At 40.0% G+C, this 24,173-nt stretch overlaps 1 protein-coding gene across 1 annotated transcript in view; it reads left to right on the forward strand.

The window, feature by feature from the left end:
- The window catches only part of ST8SIA6 (ST8 alpha-N-acetyl-neuraminide alpha-2,8-sialyltransferase 6), a 135,948-nt gene extending 112,515 nt beyond the window's left edge, over positions 1 to 23,433 (forward strand). The window contains exons 6-9 of the mRNA XM_026478998.3: positions 9,590 to 9,734; positions 13,426 to 13,538; positions 16,082 to 16,174; positions 17,996 to 23,433. Of these exons, the coding sequence (XP_026334783.2) occupies positions 9,590 to 9,734; positions 13,426 to 13,538; positions 16,082 to 16,174; positions 17,996 to 18,464 (820 nt within the window). The 3' untranslated portion in view covers positions 18,465 to 23,433. The remainder of the gene's footprint in view (positions 1 to 9,589; positions 9,735 to 13,425; positions 13,539 to 16,081; positions 16,175 to 17,995) is intronic.
- Positions 23,434 to 24,173: the final 740 nt, after the last annotated feature.

The raw sequence follows: 24,173 nt of genomic DNA on the forward strand, positions 1-24,173 counted from the left end.
CAGCTCTGTTCCCTGTGTTCCCTGTGTGCTGGGCACTGTACTAACACCTTCACGCCATCTTCCCCTTTCCCCCAGCTTAGCTTCAGTGCCTTCCTCTGTACACCTTTCATAACCTCGTCTTCTGTCAACCTGTATGATATTGAAATGATACCAAAATACCAGTTATTGTTTGGTGTCTGTCTCTCCTAATGCATGTCAGGTCCCAGAGGGCAGGGCCCATCCATGCCTTATTCCTGTTTGTACATAATGGTTTGTCCATCATAATCCTCATGACTGTCGCCTGATGAGCGCCTGGTGAATCTGCGCTGGATTGTTCTGTGCATGGGTCCTAATTCTGAATCATACACTTGAACAAATTAAATCTGATTCCTTCTAAGTCACAGAATATTGGCACCTATTAAATCCCCCATATCTATCCTTCTTTAATCTGAATGTTGTTAGTTTCTCACCTGTCATGAATTACAGTTCCTCCATCAGCAGGGCTGCTCCCTCCAGCCAGGCCCTGGCTTCTCAGTGTGCCTTTGAAGCAAAGCTTATACAACAGACCCAGGCACACCGAGTGTGTTTTGAGCATCACGAGTACAGTGCGTCTCTCCCTCTTTTTCTAGCCACGGTTCCTGTAATTATGTTGTTCACAGCACATTTGAATTTTAGTAAGCTGCTACACACTGCTGTTCTCACAAGTTAGTCCAAAACCTGCAAATCTTAGGGGTGCTTGGGTGATTCAGTCAGTTAAGTGTCTGACTTTCGATTTTGCCTCAGGTCATGATCTCAGAGTCCTTAGATGGAGCCCCTTGTCAGGTTCTGTGCTCAGCAGGGAGTCTGCTTCTCTCGCTCTCTCCCTTTGCCCTTTCTTTGCTCACGCTCTCTCTCTCTCAAGTAAATAAATCTTTATATTAAAAAAATCCTATAAATCTTATTCATTACTCAAAGGCCTCTGACCAGGGATGACTTATTCTGAACCTCTCATACCAAATTATTCTTTCTCTCTCACCTTTCCTATGCCCCCACGTCTTAATGCTGCACACACAGGCCCACACACAAACACCCAGACTCACTGACTCCAGTGTGGTCACTAGGGCATGACGATGTGTGTGAAGGCTGGGCCAGGATGTCACATCATGTGACATCAACAGCTACATGATATCAAAGGCCCTTTGATCCCGTAGTGCTCTCTACTTCTTCTTTTACAGTGTGCTTGCAATTATGAACTTGAGGATTCTAGAGAAATTTACTGGCTAGTAAAATATGACAGTTCAAACAAGCACGTTTTACTTACTTAATGTCCCTCAATTCCTTTGTTGGGAGCATTGCACTTTGTAGGCCATTGCCTAAAGGTGGGCTTTATAATAAAGGTTTGAATTCTAGGTTTGAATCTTGGCTTTACCACTTACTGTTTTCTAATTTGTAGGGGAGGAGAAAGGATTTCCCCTCTACCCTTCTGAGTTCTTGGCTGAGACGTGTGTAATACAAGAGAGATGAACAAGAAAAACAAACAGATGTTGATTGACATGTAGACCCCATGCAAGACACCCAGGGAGAATTGTGTATCTCCCTAGGTGACTTAGAATTCAGGCCCAGATCCTGTCCTCATGGGGAAGGAGCAGGGGGAGGTAAGCCTCTTAGGGGAGAGTACATGATTTTGAGGAAACGTGAGAGCTCCTAGAAGACTAGTTGGGAGGTGTGATCGTTGATGACAAAGTTATGGCACAGTGTGGTGTTGACTTCTAGCTTCCTCTCCTGTGATAAGAATCCATCTTCCCTCCTTGGTGGAACTGTCTAGCAGGGGATTTATGACAGCTGAGCTCTTTCAGGCACGTAAGGGGAATTCAAAGAAAATCTCCTGCATTTGCTGTTTGCCGAGTGTCTGCGGCTCAAGGCAGCCTGTTTGGGGATAGGTGTCATAACCTGCTACCCTTCAAATGTACCCTTGTAAGCTTTTTTATTCCTTCCTTCCTAGATCATATACTCCACGAAGACAGAGACTGTGTTGGTTTTATTCACCAGCGTGTAGACAGTGCATCTCAGTAACTACGTAGGTGCTAAGTAAATAGGAATGAATACGTGATATGTGACCTACTTACCTCTTATAAGCCTGGACTGTCCTCAACTATAAAATGAATCAACTCTACCTGTCTTGCCGGGTTATTGTAGGGCTTGCTGAGATACTATATGTGAAACATTTAGCACATAGTGAGAATGCACTAAATGTTTGATATTGTTATTAGTGGTCAATCAGTGAATTATATGAGGTAGGGTGGGAACAGAAGAAAGGTCAAAAAAAGGGAGACATCAACAGGAAAGAGGCAGGCCCAAGCATCTTGTGGTTTGGGGGATGGAAAAGAAATGTGACTGTTTGAGAACCGATTAGGATGGCAAATAAGTTTCTGGAAGTTGTGCAGGCACTTAGGTTTTAAAACTCCTTTTCCTCAGACCCTCATTAGAATCTTAGAGAATGAATCTCAGAGGAAGGTAGCTCTTCATTAATACTTAGACAGTGCCTGTACCCTCTGTCTCACCCTACCTGTCCCCCATCTTATTAAAGAGTTTTGGGGAGTTTGATAACCAGCGAGCTCTGAGCTGGGGCAGTTAGGTTATTAGTATTCAGAGAGTACTCTAGAGCCCCGTGCAAGGTCAGCCTGAGGCGCTCATTAACATCTCATGGAAATCCAGGAAGCGTCCCAGTTAGAACTGAAGAAGAATTTTGACCCGAGACCTGAAACGAATAGGAAAAACAAAATGAACAAACAAAAAAATAACAATAAAACTCCAGGGAGACACTCAGTACCTGCACTGTGAAAGAAAAAGGAATTTCTGCAATTTTAAGAAAAGTCCCTTTCTCAGAAGTGTATCTGCTGGACCAACTGTGATGCAAAGGTGATTTGCACATTTTCCGATACCGTCTTGAGAGGTTAAGGCTAAAAGTGTTAAGCCCGATGCTGTCAGGACCAACCTGCTTCTTGAGAGTTAAGCACTTTTGAAAGTATGTAAATTCTTTTCAGTTCTGGAACTTCCTGTGGTACAAAGCGACCCGGTTCTTTCCTGGGCACAGAGGGGAGTATCTTTGCTTTTGGAAACTGGATTGCGTGGAGGAAGTTGCCGAAGGTACGACACAGCATGCGTGAGATCATCATCAAGCCGGGGCTTTCTTTTCCCTTTGACGCTGGGGCACGTTGGCTTGGACCACTTGGACCTTGATCCCATGGGGGACCCTGGATGTCACATAATACAAGAGCCTTGAACGCCTCAGTTACGTGTAAGGTTTGAAGCATGTATATGTAAATTTCTTGCTGCCCTGGAGTTGTGAATGGGCGGGTCTTCAGTGAGGTGCTACCAACATTATTGTGGGAAGCACTGTGTTGTCGTGCCGTGATGGAAAGCATCCTGAAGGCAGAAGCTCAGATGAGAGTACTACCCTCCAGTTACAACCTACTCTAGTGTAAATTGCAGAGAATTGAATGTCAAAAGACAGGGGCATTTACAACCTGGGTGCCTTGGTCAAGTCACTTAACCTCTCTCAACTCCAGTTTTCTCATCTCTGAAATGGGAATCATCTTTTGCGGCAATCTGGTGGCCATGGGAATCAGATGACATATGGGTCTGAAAATGCTCTGGGACGTGTGTGGTGCTTTACACGTGTGTGGTTTGTGCGTGCTGACCTGGTTATTTACTATTGCGGAATGTGGAACGATACATTACAGACAATGGAGGTGTCCTGGTAAGAGCGTGCTCTGTAGTGTCTTAGTCAGTTTCGGCTGTTCTAACAAAGTACCATGGACCAGGTGGCTAGTAAACAGCAGACATTTATTTCTCCTGGTTCTGGAGGCTGGCAGTCTGAGGTCAGGGTGCCAGCAAGGTTGAGTTCTGGTTCTCTTCCTGCTTGCACACTGAGAGCCTTCCTGCGTCCTCATGTGGCAGAGCGCAGAGAGGGGAAGCAGGCTTTCCGAGGACCCTTAGACGGGCACTCATCCATCACAAGGGCTCCACCATCATAACCTCATTTAACCCTCATCGCCTCCCAAAGGCCCCATATCCTAACACCATCACATTGGGGGGAGGTGGCTAGTATGTCTACACGGGAGTTGAGAGAGAACACAAATGTTTAATCCATGATATTCTGCCCACAGTCCCCCAAAATTCATGTCCTTCTCATATGCAAAATGAATCCATTCTGTCCCAACAGTGCCCAAAGTCTTTACTAGTTCCAACATCAACTCTAAAGTCCAAAGTCTCCTCTAAATATCCTCTAAATCAGATATGGGTGAGTTCGAGGTACATTTTACCCTGAAGCAAAATTCCTCTCCAACTGTGAATCTGTGAAACCAGACAAGTCAAGTGCTTCCTAAATACTCTGGTGGGACAGACATAGGATAGGCATTCCCATTCCAAGAGGGAGAACTAGGAAAGGAGAGGATGACAGGTCCCAAGCAAGTACAAAACTTAGCAAGACAAACAGCATGAGCTCTCAAGCTCAAGATAATCCTCTCACTCAGGGTGCTGCCCTCCAGGCCCATTGGGGTGGGGTCCTGCCCCCATGCTCTGCGGGCAAGGACTGTGTCCCCTAGTGATCCCACTCCCCCACAGCTTTGAGTAGAGGCCATCTAGCCTATTGAAAGCAGTCTTCTTGAAACCAAGGACACATCCCTCATAGCCTGAATCACCTTTGGGCTCATCCTTGACTTATCTAGAAGAACAGTGCATGTTTGCAGCCAAATAGCTCCATGGTCCCATCCTGTAAAATCTCAGTCCAACAGCCTTCCTTTGCTCCTTGCTGTCTCCTTCCTCTTCAGTTCCAACTGGTAGTTTTCCTACTGGGTGGCTGATTAAGTCTGTGGTTCACAACCACACTAATCTCCTTATCAAACAGATGCTTGGCCACACTCTTACTGTTCTCTCCTGAACACGCTTTCTCTTTTTTTGCAATGTGGACGGGCTGAGAATTTTCCAGATCTTTAAGTCCTGCTTCCTTTTGACTATAATTCTGTCTTCAAGTCATCTCTCTCTTCTTGCATTTACGATAAGCAGGCATGAGGAACTAAGCTGCCCCCGCAATATTTTGCTTAGAAATCTCCTCAGTTAAATACCCAGTTTCAGCCCCTACCTTCCACAAGATGTTAGAGCTCAAACACAATTCAAAGCCAAGTTCTTTGCCGCTTTATAACAAGGATCGCCTTTTCTCCGTTGTCCTTTCATAGTGACATGTTCCTCATTTCCATCTGAGACCTCATCAGAATGGCCCTTGCGTAACTTCCATATATCTATCTTATGATTACTTAGCTATTGTCTAAGAAGATGGAAGCTTTGTCTACAGCTCTCCTCTTTTCTTCCTGAGCTCTTGACAGAATCGCCTTTAAAATTCTGTTCATGGAACTCTAAGCCTTTTCTAGCATGAGCCTTAAAAGTCTTCCCACTATCCAGTTCCTAACCGTTTGTACATTTTTAGATATTTGTTGCAGCAGCACTCCCCGCCCCTTCTTGGTACCAGTATCTGTATTGGGGTTTTCTAGAGAAACAGAACCAATAGGATATATCTAGAGATATAGAAAGAGATTTATTTTGAGGGATTGGCTCACACAGTTACGGAAGCTGAGAAGTCCCATTGTCTGCTGTCTGCAAATTGGAGACCCAAGAAAGATGATGGTGTCATTCCAGTCCACACCTGAAGTCCTGAGAACTAGAGAAGCCAATGGTGTGAGTTCTAGTCCAAGTTACAGGGGCCCAAGAACTGGGGGAGAGGGTGTGGGAGTGTAAGTTCTCATTTGAGTCTGAACATCTGAGAACCAGGAGCACCAGTGTCCAACAACAAGGCAAGTTGGATGTCCCAGCTCCAGCAGAGAGCCAATTTGCCTTCACACGTCTTTTCTTGTACTTAGGCCATCAACAGATTGGACAATGCCCACCTGCGCTGGACAGGATGACCTTCTTTACTCGGTCCAGCAATTCAAGTGCTCATCTCTTCTGGACACACCCTCACAAACCCAGAAATAGTGTTTTATCAGCTGTCTTGGCATTAACTTGGCCCAAATTGACATGTAAAGTTAACCATCACATACCAGTAGTGTCCATTTTTATTTTAATGTTTCCTGCTCTTTTTACACAAGAAGGGGGAAAGTGTTCTGTGTGCCCATTATTGTGAACACACCTAGTTGACTTTAGAGTCACCAAAGATCAGAAGCGACTCTGTTTAGGGATGATGGGAAATGGGATACCAGAGATAAAATTCCATTTTGTTCTGTTTGTATTAAGCACCTCAGCTTGATACAGACACTGGCTGTTACAGGGGTGTCTACCACATGGATGAGCTGGGAAGTGACAACATAAATTTGTAATTATGCCACTGAATATAAAGCCTTAAAAAGTCCGTTGGATAATTATTCTGATATTTTTCCTGGGAGGCTATTATGAGTGATAAGGTGTTTCACATTGATTTTTGATAGTGATTTTTTTTTAAGTGCAAAGGCAATGTCTAAACCAATTCTTTTTTTTTTTAAGATTTTATTTATTCATTTGACAGAGATAGAGACAGCCAGCGAGAGAGGGAACACAGGCAGGGGGAGTGGGAGAAGAAGAAGCAGGCTCATAGCGGAGGAGCCTGATGTGGGGCTCGATCCCATAACGCTGGGATCACGCCCTGAGCCGAAGGCAGACGCTTAACTGCTATGCCACCCAGGCGCCCAGTCTAAACCAATTCTGACACATGCATACAGTGGAGTACTACTCAGCAATGAAAAAGAGTGGACTACTGATACACACAGCAGCACAGATGAATCGTAAGAGCATTTATGCTGAGAGAAAGTTGTCTTACACAAAAGCATACATACTATAGGATTCTGTTTATGTGGATTCTAGAACAGGCAAAGATAATCTTTGATAAAAACTAATCACAAAAATGCTCGTCTAGAGGTAGGGGAGGGCTGGGGACAGGCTAGGAAGGGACATGAGAGAATTCTCTAGGCGGTTGGCAGTATTCTGTATGTATCTTGATAGGAGATTGGAGTACAAGGGTATGTACATTTTTTCAAAACTCCTCAAATGTGCTTATGATTTTATTTTATGTAAATTCTACCCAAAAGTATAAACAAAATGATGATATACATGTTGAGGTGTTCAGGACTGAAGTGTACTGATCTATGTATTGACCTTGAATTGTAATCACCACCACAACAAAAATGGATTGATGGACGCACAGTAAGGCAAATGTAAAAAGTTAATGGTAAGATCTACCTGGTAGTTAGTTATTCAAATACTCGTCCAATTCTTCGCATTTTCCTGTAGGTTTGGAAATGTTATAATACAATGTTAAGAATGTAATTTCAGAAAAAATTAGTAATATAAAAAACTAGTAATATAAAAAAACACAAAGGGCACAGCAGTTAGTGTTTTTTGGTGATGCAATAGTCTTTTAAATACTGAATACCCTTAGAGAAATCAAGCTACTTGTCAAAGGTAAATGAGAATATATTCCATTACCTTTGTTCAAAGTGTTGCATAAAAGAGACATTTAAAATGATAAACACATAAGGATTTCTGAATTTGAAATATGCCACATTGAATTGTTATGAGATAAATTTGTAATTAAAAAACTACTTAGTATCATGTTTTTGACTACATGTCATTCCATTTTCAATTTTTCCTTTTGTGAATCTCCATGAACTGTCTTTAAGACACGGTAGGTTCTGAAATCCAAAGAGGGATAATAAGCAGGTGATAGAATTCAATTAAGAAGAATGTACTATTTTAATGATATAAATTAACTGATAAGTATTGTTGAAAATATTGATTTTAGGGTACAAATAACATCACAGCACTGACTTTTCATGCCCTGAGAATTATTGAAATTCGGGAAGACTGGACTATAATTCAAAATGACCGTGAGAGATTAGAGCGTTGTATTTTTTCAGAAAGACGAAATTCAGTAGGAACTTGTACAAACAAGGTCAGGACCAAAACCAATAAATGGGGAAGGACCAGTTATGAATCTAGGATGTCAGCAACGAGCATGTCAGCCATGTTCACTGAATATTCACTGTCCTTTGTGCTACAATTGGATCCAGCTTTGGTACATATTTTTTTTTCTTTTTTAAGTTTTTATTTAAATTCCAGTTAGTTAACATATAGTGTAATATTAGTTTCAGTAGAAGAATTTTGTGATTTACCACTTACAATACCCAGTGCTCATCACAAGTGCCCCCCTTAATCCCTATCACCCATTTAACCCATCCCCCCACCCACCTCCCTTCCAGCAAACTTCTGTTCTCTGTAGTTAAAAGTCTGTTTGATAGGTATTTTTAAGTTTTATGGAGAAATAAGTAAAGGTTTAAAGTGGAACAAGATGACTAAAATAATGAAAAATTGGTCTTAGGAGGAAAATCTGAGAGAAGAGAAACTTTTCTCAATGCTTCCAGATTGATAAGGTTCACGTTCCCCCTTGATTATTACCATTTTCAATTACATGAAGGATTCTTATGGAGAGATTCTATGAAAAACGAACAAGGGAAATGGATTTAAGTTAAGAGATAGCGGAGTTGTGCAAATGGAAGGATCTCTTGACTTCAAGGTTGATTAAACTCTGGAATAATTATGAAGTGATGCTGTGGATTCGGCATCCCTGGAGAATTATGTAAACAAAATAGAAATTCGGAGTGGATCTAGATTGACCCGTCAGTGGTTGGGGCGAGCCTTGATGATCCCTGGAAGGACCTACCTGGGTCTACGCTCTATTAATAATGTTTCACTCCACAGTAAGAGTTTTGAAACAGTGCTTGATACTAAATTACATTCTTTCTGTAAGGAATGGCAACTCTAAATTCACTTCACTCAGAAATTCCCTGTGTTAATTTACAGCAGTGTGAGGGTAGATAGCAATACTATATTGTATACTTGAAATTTGCTAAAGGGGTAAATATCAATATTCTCACCACACAACACCCCCCCCCCCCACACACACACACACAAATGAAAAGAAAAGAAAACAGTGGAAATTATGTGAGGTGTTGTATATGTCAATTAGCTTGATTGTGCTGCTGATTATTCCACAATGTATAAACACAGCAAAATGTGAAGTTGAACACCTTACATATAAATAATTTGTGCTCGTGAATTATATCAGTAAAGCTAGAGACGGATCACTGTATTGAATGAGTCTTCTTTTCATTGGACTTGTCCCCTAGTAAATGACTACATGTTGCTTTGGTGACAATTTGTAGCACTGTTCTTAATTTAGTTTCTCTACTTTATAATTATAAAATAATGCAGTATATCCTGTCATTTTTCTCTTTAATGTTACAACATTATCATTAGGAGGACATTTTTATGTGTGAACCATTATGTTCAGTGTTTTCTGTCGGTGAGAGGGTCCCTCCCTGAGCGTAAGTATGTTTCACATTCTCCGCTCTTTGATCCTGCTGGGTTATCATTCCACCATCCAGTCCAGTCAGGGTGGCAAGAGATAAAAATGTCATCTTTGCGAACCATTTCTCTTCTTTCTGAAAGTCAATATGGCAAAATCCTCTTGCATTTTCCACTGTAGCCTCTATTTCTGGTTTCTTAAGCTCGTTCCGTGGTTCACTTTTATTCTTACCCTTCACAGAGCAAAACTTGCGTCCTGTTGTGATGCTGCTCAAAACTTCATTGTTTCTCAGAATAACACTCCAGCTGGGACCAACATGAGTTATGAGGTGGAAAGCAAAAACGAAATCCTAATTAGAGAGAACATTTTTAATATGTTTCCAGTGGTGAGTAAAGATTTGTTGTGGCTTATTTGTGTCACCGTTCCAGGTGACTTTTCTCCCACGTTATGTTGTAACTTATACTAATGGAGGCGTTAACTTAGAATTAAAATACCATACGTTGTTCTGATGTGAACGATGGTGATAGGGGTCCATTTTAAAAAGGCAATTTTGAATGCAAGTGGCTCTGCAGGGAATGGTATTTGTATCTTATGTGATAAGCTCTCTGAGTCCTTGAGTCTTCATGACTCATCCTTGCATGAGATGAGCTCCTTGGGCTTTCTACATAGTAGTTACTGGGGCTTGGGAAGAGGACCATTTTTCACCTGGAATAAGATCCTTCCAGTTGTCAGTTTTGGTGACTGAATCAATTCCTTCACAAAGAACCATGGGTTTATGTGGCTAATCTTTGGGAAGTAAAGATGTTAAGAATTTGTGGTGAGTGGGAGCGCCTGGGTGGTGCAGTCGGTTAAGCATCCGACTTTGGTTTCAACTCAGGTCGTGATCTCAGGGTCGTGAGATCGAGCCCCACATCGGGCTCCACGCTCAGGGAGGAGTCGGCTTCAGATTCTCTCTCCCTCTTCCTGTGCTCTCCCTCTCTAAAATAAATAAATAAATCTTAAAAAAAAAAAAAGAATTTGTGGTCAGTGAACATAACCACACATTCAAGGATTTCTGTGTGGTATGTTCATTGATGTATCCCAAGCTCCAGAACATTCCCCGGTGCATATATGCATTCATTACACATTCATTAAATAAACTAATGAGTAATGATAGTGTCATTACAAGAAGAAACTTCTTTTATATAAATCCAAACTTGGGGAGAATTTTTGTCATGAAGAACATCCCATCGCTTATAAACATACACTCTCGGTCATCTTTTCATGATTTGATTAAAAGCAATTAAGCTAAGTCAGTATGGTCAAAACGGGATGACCTTATATATGCAGTTTACCAACCGTAGAATATTCAGTTCTTGCAATTAATTCCCTTTTGTTGGACCTTTGACTTCTTTCAACTAATTTATTGGTCATGTAAGTTGTTCCAGTTTTTCTTTGACTATTATAATTCAAAGGAACACTAAATGGCTGGGAATGATTGAAAAATGAATAGAAAATGATAGAGAAAAATATTACAAATTTTCTGGAAGGAAAGGGGGACCAAAAATCACCCATAAAGCATTCTAAAAATGCCCTCATGATGCGTTGAAATTACCAATAATCAAAAAGATAATAAGTACAGAATATTTATATTCCCAATCAAAGAAGACCTGGGAGAGTTTCGCAATGAGCAACTCTTTCAGCCTTGCAATTTTTTTCTAGTGTTTTCCTTGCTTTAGACTAACCAGAACAGAGCAGCAGGGATTTTTTGGCTTCTAATTGGCACCTTGAAAAGAATAACCTGGGCTTGGTAATTCTGTATGCAATTACCAACAGCATCCATTTCCCAAATTTGCACTGATTTTTCAAAATTGGGGCAGGGGGGTCTGCGGGGAGGTAGTTCTGAAGTCAGTACAGTAACAGTTGCAAAACAAGGCCACTTTTCTGTGTTGCTTCAACACTCCCTCTCTGTGGAGGAGGCAGCTAAGGGAGCTGGCCTCCTTCCCGCCCTGCTTCCTGCGTCCCCACCCTCCCTGTTCTGTTCTGCTAGAAAACTGGGGGGCACGCAGATCACAATAGATACTTTTGATGAATGTCCTGAAGTCATTTCCTCCAAACACTTTGCTAAGATACTTGAAAGAAAACAAAGTTGGTTTTCGACCAGAGGGAGAAATGAGCAGGCCTTGCTCAACATAGCACAGGTTTTCCACTTTCTTAGGAGCTTTATTTTAGGAAACATTGGAGTTTGTAACTCAGAGGTTACTCTTACTGAATATGAGATCCCCAGGCATATGGGCTTTTCCCCCCCAGTTGACCAAGAAACCAGAGAAAACTTGTGTTATTTTGAGTGCTGAATTGAAGACATGTTTCCTTCAGTCATCTTTTCTGTCGTATACCCGTAAGAGTATATTTGTATTCTATCCAGTCTGTAAAATTCAGGATTTATCAGGACACCATTTAGTAAACACGGGTTGAAGACCTCTTAAGCTAGAAGTCCAGCAGAGTTGAAATCACCTGAGGTATTTGGGAACCATTAACTTCAGGCATTGCAGATAGAAAGAGAACTATGCTACATAATTAAAATAACATTGTATTCATTGAATGTGAGAAGCTGGGGAATGTGATAAGAAGAGCGCGACCTCTTTCAGGGGTTTGAACCCCAGCTCTGACACTTGCTAGCCATTACTTAAACCCATGCTTTTATTTCCCGTCTGTAAAATGCTCAGAAGGATCACATGTGTTAATAAGTCAGGCCCTTGGAACAGCGTCTCTCGTATAATAAGCACAAAAATGATTCTTAATTGTTAGAGACAAACCTAGACATGCTCTCTCTGCTTGTTGGCCTCTCCCAGGTGGAGCCTAAGGAGCACCTGACGGTCACAGGGATTCGGGAGTCCTGTGGGCTTCTCAGAACCACACTGGCGCTGAGGTGTTGCCATTGGTGCTGGTGCACTGGCTCTGGGCAGCAGGCCGCCCTGATTCGTAGCGTGGGCCAGTTTTAGCGGTGTACGTGCCCCCGGTGCGGCTGATTTGCATTTACTAGTGGCTTCACAGCAGTTCACAGATTTCCTGAATATTTCCCAGTTGGCTCTACAACCTGGTCCAAGTGGGTCCCAGCTCAGCACTGGAGGTTTTTTCCAGGGCAGGCCATTGGGCCAGCAAGCATTACGGAAACATCACTGCGTACGTCACAACATGCAGGGTCTATGGTGAAAGATGAGGGGAAGCTAGAAGTCATAAACACACTCTCTGCCCTTGAGGACCTCCCCTCAAATTCTAAAGACAAAAGAGGTGAATCAGGACAATGTCACAGTGGAGTCTGAGCTGGGCCCCCTTGGTGCTGCTCAGGGTCATGGCATGACTTCAGGGAAAGTGACCGGCAAAGAAGTGCACTGTTGAATGGAGAAGTTATGTTTCAGACCGGGAAAGACTTGGGAAAAGGGGGAAATCTTCTGGGGTAGACAAGTCGGGTCCTTGGAGGAAATATAAAAGATTCGGGCCTTGGAAATTCATTTGAAATATGTCAGCACAGAGTTAGTAGGTGTCCCGGCAGCACCGGGGCTGGTCATTTGCAGAGACGTCAGGCATAAATCTCATGTCATCACTGAGCCCGAAGGTCTGTTTAAGAAGCACAGGGAACTTCCACTAAATTAGCTATTAATTTTATGCTCAAGAAGAGAGGATTTCGTGATACTTTCTAATTGCTTTATTTCCTCTATTTTGCTGCAAACTTTCCTGTTTGTTGGAAAGGCCCAATGTGGGATTTTGCCTGGTCTAATGTTATGTGCTGAATTATGTGATGTAAGATACATTGAGTTACATTTTATAAACAAATGTATTATATTTTAGATTATTACACTGTAGTGTATATGATACATTGGATATTCCTCTCAAGAGAAATGAAATGCAGGTTTACAGGATTTTTCTATTATGTCATAGGCTGATCAACATGCTGTAGCTTCACTACCTCTGTTTTCTTTCCTTGCTGTTCTTTCCTTAGCATGGATAAAAACTTAAGCTGCTCGAATTAAGCTGATGATGTTTATGATTCTGAAACTAGAGATATTTCGTGATAGTTTTTCACTTTCTCCTGCTAGTCTCAGCCTTTCATGGAGTACCCCTACAATGAGTGTGCAGTGGTTGGAAACGGGGGAATTCTGAATAAGTCTCTTTGCGGAGCTGAAATAGACAAATCCGACTTTGTTTTTAGGTAAGAGCTGTCAGATTGGTTGGTTTCCTTGAAACCAAAGGTCATTTGGATATTTTAAAGGGATGCTGTAAAGCTACTCCATGTAAATTTTGACCTTTGAGCTGTGTTGCTTAAGTCTACAAATTATCTAGGTAGCATTTCCTGAAGTGTTAAATGGATCACGAGTTCCTCAGAATGTTAATACCAGAAGGATAAAACGGTGCTATGCACTTGCAGAAACTCTGCTTGAAATCATGGTGAAAGAGGGTCTTCACTGCAGGACTTGTCAGAGCCTTCAGTGTATTGATACCATGGCTCCCTCAGAAGGACTCTGGAGAACATTTCCCAGGTTCACCTGGAAAAAAGAAAAAATGTGTGTGTGTGTGTGTGTGTGTGTGTGTGTGTGTGTGTGTGCATACAGAGCATTTCAAGAAACTTTTGTTCTCAGATAATACTCAAGAAAATGCTGACCTAAGCACTGTGTTGCCATGCAACATCATTGTTTAGTCTTCTGGCTTGAAATTGAAAAAAGAAATTGTGGAGCTTCTAAATTCTGATCTTTTAAAGTGTTTGTATCTCAGTAGCAGCTAGCTTGCAAACAGAAGCAAAAGCGGTTTCTCCGTGAGCCTGTGCTGATAAGCCAAGGCTCAGAGTTTCTGCACTTTCAGAATATGATGGAAAGATGATTCATCCCTGTGAGGATGGATTTCAATTGAAATGCACCTTTTTAAAAAGTAAGTCGAAATCTGTTTCTTCCTATTTCAGGGGCACTGATTTCATACATCAGAGGAGAGCCTTTGATCCTTATTGATGTAATGCTGCCCTTTTTTAGCAACTAAAAAGGCAGGATTTTCAGTCAGTAGCTCCCTTCCCCCATCCCACTGCTTTACTTGAATCTCATTTTAAGTTTTCAATGCTACAGGTAATGACAGAACAATAGACCCGACAGTCCAGCAGGTCATTGAACGTGCTCCTCATGATTCGTGTTAAAATGACCGATACCTGAATGATTTAGCCATTGAGTTAAAGCACTCGCTATGAAACAGCCATAATGAAGCTAAATAATTCTTCTTGTAATAGACTTTTTATAGACTTAAACCTCTCAAACCATCTGTGGGGAATATAACAGCTACCCATCCATTTTACCTTACTACACAAAATACAAGTTGAGGTTTAAAAAAGAAAAACAAACATCTCAGCAGCTACTTCTTTTGAACTCTACAGTAAGCGTGCCTGTTCTAGATCCTACTTTTGCTGCCAGGGCTGTTTCTGAGACAGAGATCCCTGTGAAGTGAGTCTTCCAGGCTGAAAGGCCAAATGAGGGCTTAGATGTGGTCATGGGCATTGAAATTGATTTAAATGTTAAGCGTGTAGTCATTTTGGATATACATGTTCAGAGATTTATAATAGTCTGGAGACTGCTTATTATTGTTTGCTTTTCATTTCAAAAGTTTGGGAACTACTAGTTAAGTGGGGAAGGAACCAACAGAGGTGATGAATGGTTTTACCAACTACCACTGTATGTATACGACACTCCGTATTTCCCCTTGGAGTCTCCTATGATACTCTATTGGAAATCACCTTTGATTTTAAAAAGCATATGGGACTGTATTAGAAAGTAGATTAGTTATTACAGGATGTCCATTAATGAGGGCATTTCTGTATTATCTGTGATTGATCTTTATTTTTTGCAAGGTGCCGTATCTAATTATTTTCTGACATATTTTTTTTACCAGTGAGAGATGTACATGGTCCATTTGATTTTATGTTTCATAGAGTGTGGAATGCTGTTTCAACCTCAGTCCCTGCAGAACATGTCAACTTGAAACAGCTTTCCTTAGGACCCACTCAGTGATGCTCCCTTTGTATGTAGCTTTAAAGAAATGGTCTACTTGAAATTCTGTAAACAATACTTGGGGAGTCATAACCAACTTTCCCTTTTTTGTGAAAGGAATATAATTACTCAAAATTACAATTCTTGATCTGTTTTGAGTACTAAAAACAAATTAGTACTCAAAAGAGAAAGAGAACATTTATATGAAAACATCATTATAGGAACATTAGGGTTTTATTTATTAACAGCATAATTTGCTAGAAAAACTATCCATGTGGGAATCAGGAGATTTTAAGGGTTTTTTTTTCAATATGGTCTTTGCTTCTGGCAGACTCTGTCACCTTAATTGCAATGCCTCAATTTTTCTTAAAAATCTGTAAATTGATGATCAACCCTTGTGGGAATATAATCAATAGAAATAATAATTTTAACAAAAGGATTATGAACTCTTCAGAAGCTAGGCAAGGTAATTGTCATTTCTCGTTTTGATATGTTTAAGGGTCTTAATATTGAAAGCATTTATCAAATTTGTATATTTCATGCAATGTTGAAGTGCCAATTAAGAGTTGAGTACTTATTAAAGTTTTAAATGGTAATTGGATCAATTCAGAACTCCTTAACAGCCTTGATTTTCTCCAGTGAAATGACAGTGACATATGTGTGCATGTATATGTATGAGCTTTTTGTATAAGTTGCATTTTGAGAATACTTTTTTTTTTTCACATTTCAGGTGTAACCTTCCCCCAATCACAGGAAATGTTAGTAAAGATGTTGGCAGTAAAACCAATGTTGTGACTGTAAATCCCAGTATCATAAAACTAAAGTAAGTACCTCCAACTTACATAACTGTTTGAGAACATTTATTTTATTGTTTAACATGTTTCTTAGTTTGAACACTAATCTTGTTGCTGAAATGACTTGCAGTACAGCTGGAATTACTTTTGGGGAGGAGATAGAAGAATATATTCATAATTTTTTACTTTCTCTCAAGATTGTAGCTCACAAGAGGTATGACCAATTGTACCTCTCTTTTTTTTTTTTAAAGAAAACCATTTTAATTTATTTTAAACCCTTTATTTTTATTTTTTAAAGTAATCTCTACACCCAATGTGGGGCTCAAACTTACAGCCCTGAGATCAAGAGTTGTACGCTCTGGGGCGCCTGGGTGGCACAGTGGTTGAGCGTCTGCCTTGGGCTCAGGGCGTGATCCTGGCGTTGTGGGATCGAGCCCCACATCAGGCTCCTCTGCTGTGAGCCTGCTTCTTCCTCTCCCACTCCCCCTGCTTGTGTTCCCTCTCTCGCTGGCTGTCTCTATCTCTGTTGAATAAATAAATAAAATCTTTAAAAAAAAAAAAAAGAGTTGTACGCTCTACCACTGAGCCAGCCAGGCACCCCACCAATAGTACATCTAATGTCATAAGCTGAACATTACTAATCAAGTGAAAACCGATTTATCTCTTCATCTAACAATAGTTAAGTTACTTTTGAGAATTTTCTTTCAGAATTTTAGCATTACTCTTTTATCTTGGGAGCAGCTTCCTGATAAAACAGTTTATTTAGAAACTTCGGAAAATGAGCCTCAGGAGAACCTGCCCCCCCCCCTTTTTTTTTTTTTTTACTATGGATAGTTTATTACCAAAAATAATTCCTATATTACAATTTTTATTGTAGCCACTACAAAGTGTTCCTGGTTAATAAAAATCCCGTACATAGTTTAACTCCATTGGGTTTTTTTTTTTTTTTTAAGATTTTATTTATTTGAGAGAGAGAGAGAGCTTGAGCAGGGGAGAGGGAGAAGCAGTCTCCCTGCTGAGCTGGGAGCCCAACATGGGACTTGATCCCAGGATCCTGAGATCATGACCTGAGCCAAAGGCAGATGCTTAACCGACTGAGCCACCCAGGCACCCCTACTCCATTGTTTTCATCAAAATTCACTAATAATCATTATTAATAAAATACACAATTAAAGTATATACTCATATAGTTCTAGTGTCTCTTAAGATAATGTGAAATATTGTACCTGCATCCCAAATCATGCATACTAGTATATTTACTAAAGTATTATTTAAATCAAACACACAGAGCTATCACAATACATAGGGGAAATTTAAAATGCGTGTGTGTGTGTGTGTGTGTGTGTGTGTGTGTATGAATATAAGTATTTTAGGTTCTTTCAAGGAAACTTATTTTGTGATCACATTCACATATACAAAAAGATACACGGATCACAGGTGTACAGCTCAATGAGTTTTTTTAATGTATAGGCATTTTAAGAGTGTCCTGTGTTTGGGAAAACATCAGTTATTATCAATTTGAAAGGTATTTCTGTACCAAAAAGCTACCTTAGAGAAAAAAATTACTGAGTTGGAAGATAAAATAATATAAGAAATACGTGTCCAGTAAGGATACAGCCCGGTAAGAAAATATAAATGAAAGCCTTGGGACACCACGAAGGAGAGATGAAGACCTTAGCCTTGATATTTACAGGAAGCTTACTTGTACTTGGACTGAGTCCACGGTTTGTCTCCTATATACAACAGTGATATAAATGGTTCAATGGCTTGGCCAGTGGTAAATTCAGCCTTATGTAACCAAAACTGCTACTTTGATTATAATGATGATGATTTTTTTTTTAATTTGGCAGATATGGGAACTTAAGGAAAAAGAAAGAAATATTTCTGGAGGACATTGCAACCTATGGAGACGCATTCCTTCTTCTGCCAGCGTTTTCTTTCAGGGCCAACACGATTGCCTCTTTCAAAGTGTACGACACCCTAAAGGAGTCTCGTGCAAGACAGAAGGTTCTATTTTTCCATCCCAAGTACCTGAGAAATCTTGCCCTTTTCTGGAGAACTGAAGGCGTGACGGAGTTTCGCCTGTCCTCTGGCTTGATGATCACAAGCGTGGCAGTTGAGCTGTGTGAGCACGTGAAGCTGTACGGATTTTGGCCCTTCTCTAGAACGGTTAAAGACACACCTGTCAGCCATCATTACTACGACAACAACTTACCTAAACGCGGTTTCCATGAGATGCCTAAAGAATATAGACAAATTCTCCAACTTCACTTGAAAGGAATCCTCAAATTACAATTTAGCAAATGTGAAATAGCCTAAGCATAGTGTCTTAAATAGTGTCTTAAAATGGGAATAGTTTTAATAGAATGCTGTAGGTGAGTAACGGTATTTCCCAACACTAAAAGCAGTGGGTGTAGGGCATGATAGGAAGAGCCCCGAAACTTGGTTCGATCAAAGCTCCCCACTAAGCTTGCAACCTCAGCAGTTCATGCAGTTGTCCCAATCTTCAGTTTCCCTCTGTGTAAAATGGGGACCATGATATCTAACTCTATCTAATAATCTATGAAAACTCTTGGCAAAGGATTTGGCATAAGGTAGGAATTCCATGAATATTTCCTTGTTGCTCTCTAGAACAGCCGTTTCCCCTCTCAGCAGACTGATAATAAGAGGCATGCTGTTTTGAAGACCCTTCCTGGAGAGAACTGCTGAATTGCCAGTTTTCATTGGGGTTCTTTCTCCAGCAGGCCTCTGTATTATCAATAATATCCTTCTCATCCTCCTTCCTGTCCGAAAGAGTGCATCTAAGATAATACAGCTAACCCTTTATGATTCAGGAATGAAATCCTCCTCTTGGGGTGGTAATGTGTCTGTTTCCGATTACCTTCACTAGGGTCATTCGCTGCAATGAGGTGTCTAGCTGGATTTAGGCCAACTGTTTTCCTTCTTTATTTACATTTTTAAATCACTCTTTATAATTTATATTAACTTCCTGCCTTACTCGTAAGCCTTTTCCACTCCCACTGATAGGATCTATTTTAAGAACATGAAGAGTTACAATACCCAGGTTTTCTTACCTGGTGTCTGTGGGGTCACACATTCAGTTTATTTGTTTATTTATTTTTAAGTTGTCAAACAGCTACTTCATGCCAGACCCTGTAGCAGGCTCTGTGAGAGGGCCCTAAAGGTGACCGAGTCCTGCAGGAGGAAAAGGATATGCGTATGACCAACCATGATACAGTATGATAGATGTTATTATGACAGCTGTGAAGAAAGTACTATGAGGAACACAGGCAGGAATATTTCAGTCTATTTCAGTGAAGAGGCAATTGCCGAATAAAACCTAGAAAGTGAGCAAGGTTTTAACAAATAGTATTCTAGGTAGACGGAATATGGTAGGGGAAAAAAGCGGTCCCCTTGATTCTGATTCACCAAAATGAGGATATTTGAAGGTAAATCATGGTCTTTGCCCCAAGAACTGTCCCTTGAGGAGAGGTTGTAATGCGTGAGGACAGTGTCTTGGGCCCACCTCTGAAACGGGAGTCATAGCGACCTGACAGATTTCACAGGAAAGCGGTAAGGATTAAAAACAAACCAACAGTCAATTCTCATAAGGAAAGGTGTATATTTACATGAGAAATAGGACTAATAATTTAAAAATCAATATCAAATAAAGCTTCAGTGGTATTGAATATTACCATTTTCACAGCACTCCCTTCATTATGATGATACCTGTTAACATAGGTCATCGCTTCACCTACTGAATAAGTTCTTTGACTTAGCTAAGTAACTACATTCCTACTTTGGCCGCTTGTCTTTGTACCATCACCAGGAGGGCAGAAATCGGGGTGGAACTGACTTGTCAGCACGCTGAATTAATTACAAATATCATTCTGAATTCTTACCTTAGCTGGATGATTGTTTTACTAAATGTTCCCTTTTAAGACCATTCTGCTGTCAGTCGCTAATTTTGGCAGAGTGCCTCGTTCCTTTCATTGTGGCTGACATTTTTTTATGCCATTCTTTGTTCACGTTTTATTCTCCTATAGCAGGTAAAACCTATTAGCTCCATAAATTGCTTTAAAGTTCATATATAAATGTTATCCAAAAGGAGCAAGCTTTTAGTTACATGAAGTCTAATTTATTTATCTTTCTTTCTGTGCTGATGAATGAGTGGCTGTTTTCTACTGCTACTAATGGATTTAATTTGTTTTTAAAACTCTGCTAGCAGTGTTAGTGATGTCTATCATGTTACTAATGGTGGGTTATTAAAAATAGAACACTCTAATATTTTATAGTTGGTAAAATGCTTCCCTTAAAATGTCTTCTGCAGAGTAGAAACAAACTTTCCTTTTTGGTGATATTGGAAATATATGATTAAAGAGTAAAAATAATAGAATATACTGAAATCAATCATCAAATATACAATATGGAGATTTTATATGTTGTTTTAATAAAAATTATATATGATTAGGACAGAACTTAAGTTTTTCCCCTTATAACTTCCTCTTTTAACTTCAGAAATTTTCTCTAGAATATCAAAATAGAATCTTTAATGTCACCGTTAACAGATTTCAGAAGTATTCGAAATGGTTTGTGTTGGTTCACAAACTTCTCGGGAACTTCCCAGGTGTAATCTAAAACCACTCCCTGTACACGGAGCACAGCGAGAGACCAAAGAAAGAGGTAGGCCACTCCAGATTTGGTAGGTGGCAGTTGGAATAAGCAGGGAACCTTGCATATGAGATTGTCTTGGGGGGGCTGCAAGACTAGCAGATCTCCACATTTGTCCGGTAAACCTAAAAGTTTATGTAGAGGTCTTAACTGGGTTCAGATATGGTTATTGTCCAGATGGTCTCAACACCACATCACTGTCTCAAGGGTACATCCTTGGGGCAGCTTCTGGAATCAGGGAAGGCAAATAGAATGCATATGCCAGGGACAGGGGAGGGAGTAAGGAGCCTCCATTTGCTGGGTTCTAGCTCACAGGTCAACCGCTGTCATATCCTCTCAACGATCTCCCCCAACACTGTGAGATCAAGAAACAGTGTCCTAGTGATACTCATGTTCCAGTAAAAGTTCAGTAGAAAAAAAGAGTTGCAGAGAAAATGCTAGGAGAAAATGTTGAAATTTTGCAACAATCCCAGCCAGGGTCACCTGTTAACCAGAAGTCTTTGGTGGAGAAGAACATGTGCGTTCTATGTATCTCTTTACCAAGTTAATCTGTGACTGTTGTGAAATCTGTGGGAGGTCTCGTTCATATCCTAATATTTCCTCCTTGGCAGAGGACAGCCTTCCACATGTCCCATTATGATGTATCAATAATGTCCTTTTGTTCCAAAGGAGAATTTTTTAAACTTTCTAAAATACAATAGAATATACGTTTTGATAATATAACATACCAGCTATTTGAGTTGTAAATCATAAGCCACAGTTCTTTTTGTTCTAGAATGGTAAATTATTACAAGTTTTACACCAAGATTAAAACAAAAATCAAAACTATGAATTCCATCTTACAGATTCATAATTATCCACCACATCTGACTGTGACACTCTTAAGAATCTGTGGGCATAATGAGTATTGCTTAAATGTTGATGGATTGGATTTGATCTTCTGCTCTTAAACTTGAAGTGCATCCACGGGCATTGAAAACAGAAAGTCTGAGTACTGGTGCTAGATAGTATGAAACTTTAGTTGGGACTCCAGCTCAAAATACCACATGTCACCAGTTTCTAGGGGAAATACTAGCTTGCTTGATTCTATTTTTTACTTGTTGTTCAGCATCCCTGGGCAATGTAAGCAAATAGCAAGATTCTAAAATAATTTTCATCTAAATCTGAGGGTAAGGCAAAAATGTTCATTTAAGCATACAACCCTTGCTGCTGTCCCTGGAAGGACTCAATGAACAGTTGCTTAGAGTTTAGCATTATACAGTATAATAGTCCTTGAAGTCTCTGATTTTTTTCCTCCTCACAAAAGGGAAAGGCAAATAGATCATGACTCTCATGAAAGAAGATTTCCTTCTGCATGTAAATATGTGGGCTCTCAGCCAGGTAAGCAGCCAAGGACTTTTTTTTTTGGAGGACTTTCTGTGTATAGAATACTGAATTAAGCCATAAATCACACCTGTTTGAGGCTAGGTTTCTTCTTGCTTACAAAAAAATGTACCAGCTCAGTACTATATCATGTCATGCATCCTAAATCATTCCATGAATTTCAGGAAACTTTGGAAAAATTGGAAAATCTTAGAGATAACAGATCTGCTCACATCCTAAATAGCTACTTTAGAAGTACAGTTAAGATGCAATGTGTAGTATAGTTACAACTTTCAAAACATTTTATTTATGTAACATGACATGAAAATACATTGTTATGCCAGTAAACACTGAAGGAGTTGCAGAGAGTCACATGTAATAGCTAAGGCACTTAACCTAATAAGAAGAAATAGTAAAGAAATAGACTTATTCTTACTTTATTTTTGATTTTTAAAAAATCCACTGGGTAATTTCTCTTTGCTTATGACATCAAAAGCCTGACTCCATAGTGAAACTCACAATTCCCCTCCTGAAGATGGATGAACAAGAATAGCTCTCTTGACCATCTTCTCTTACCTGGGTCATCAGTCTTCTAAGAGCATTCTTCTTTTTATCAGGAAAATGTGAATGATACATGATAAAGATACATTGCTTACATAATGGAGAAAAGATATTATTTTCACATATTTTTTCTGTCCCTCTTCCTTCTCCCTTTTCAGGGACACCAGTTAGCCCACACGAAACTTCTTGAAATTTGTTCTCTAGATCACTGACTCTCTGTTCATTTGTTCGTTCTTCCTTTTTTTTCTTTCATTTTTGGATAGTTTCTATTCCTATATCTTCAACTCAACTAATATTTTCTTTTCTAGTGTCTAATCTGGTGTCAATCCCATCCAATATGTTTTTCATTTCAAACATTGTAGACGTTCGATTTGTGCTTTTTTATATCTTCTGTGTCTGCGTTTAACATGCTTGTTCACTCCTCTACCTTCTTGAACATGTGGAATATACTTACAACCCTTTCAGTGTCCTTTTTAATTAATTCCGTCATCTGTGTAATTCCTGAATCTGTTTCCACTGCTAGATTTTTCTCCTCAGTATGAGTTGTATTTTCCTGATTCTTTGAAAGTCTGGGAATTTTTTACTGAATGCCAGATATTGTGAATTTTACTTTGGTGGCTGTTGAATATTTTAATGTTCCTAAAAATATGTGAAGATTTGTTCTGGGCAAAATTAAAGTGACTTGTAAACAGTTCATTCTTTTTCGAGGCTTACTTTTAGTCTTTGTTAGTTAAAACCATAGCAGCGCTTACTCTAGGGTAAATTTTTTCTCCGACTGAGACAATACCCTTACAAGTGTCCTACTGAGAGCCCCATGAATTACAAGATTTTCTTTTCTGTCTGGGCAGAACATGAATTATTCTATCCTCTTTAGCTTTGGGGAGTTGTTTTATCTGCTCCTTTTGGGTGATTTTTTCCCCCAGATTTAGGCATTTTCCTTACATATGCTGGTCAATACTCAGCTGAAGGCTAGAGGAGATTTCTCTCTATAAAGCCCTCTCCACTCTGGATCTACATGGGCATTCCCTGACTCCTAATTCTACTCGGAGAGACCACGGGACTCTGCTTGAGCTCCCCCTCCCTGTGCTTTGGCCTGGCAACCATCTAAGCAGTAAGCTAGGGCAACTGTGGGACTCTACTAGCCTGGGTCCTTTTTCTCAAGGATTACCTTCCTGAGTTGCCTAGTGTTCAATGTCTGCAAACCACTGTTTCATATATTTCGTTTGTCAGTTTTTACTTGTTTTAGACAGGAGGTTAAATCTAGTCCCTGCTACTCTACCTTATCCAGAAGGAGAAATTCCCCTATGATTTGATTTTTGTAGTGTTTGTCACCTGTCTTTTCTTGGGGTTGCTGGAAATATCTTCTAGAAATTTCCTTTGCCCATCTGAAATTTGAGACTGTTTTTTTTTTTAAAACTCCAAGTTCCGTGATAG

The sequence above is a fragment of the Ursus arctos genome, unplaced genomic scaffold (genome assembly GCF_023065955.2).
Source record: "Ursus arctos isolate Adak ecotype North America unplaced genomic scaffold, UrsArc2.0 scaffold_30, whole genome shotgun sequence".
Classification (NCBI taxonomy): Eukaryota; Metazoa; Chordata; class Mammalia; order Carnivora; family Ursidae; genus Ursus; species Ursus arctos.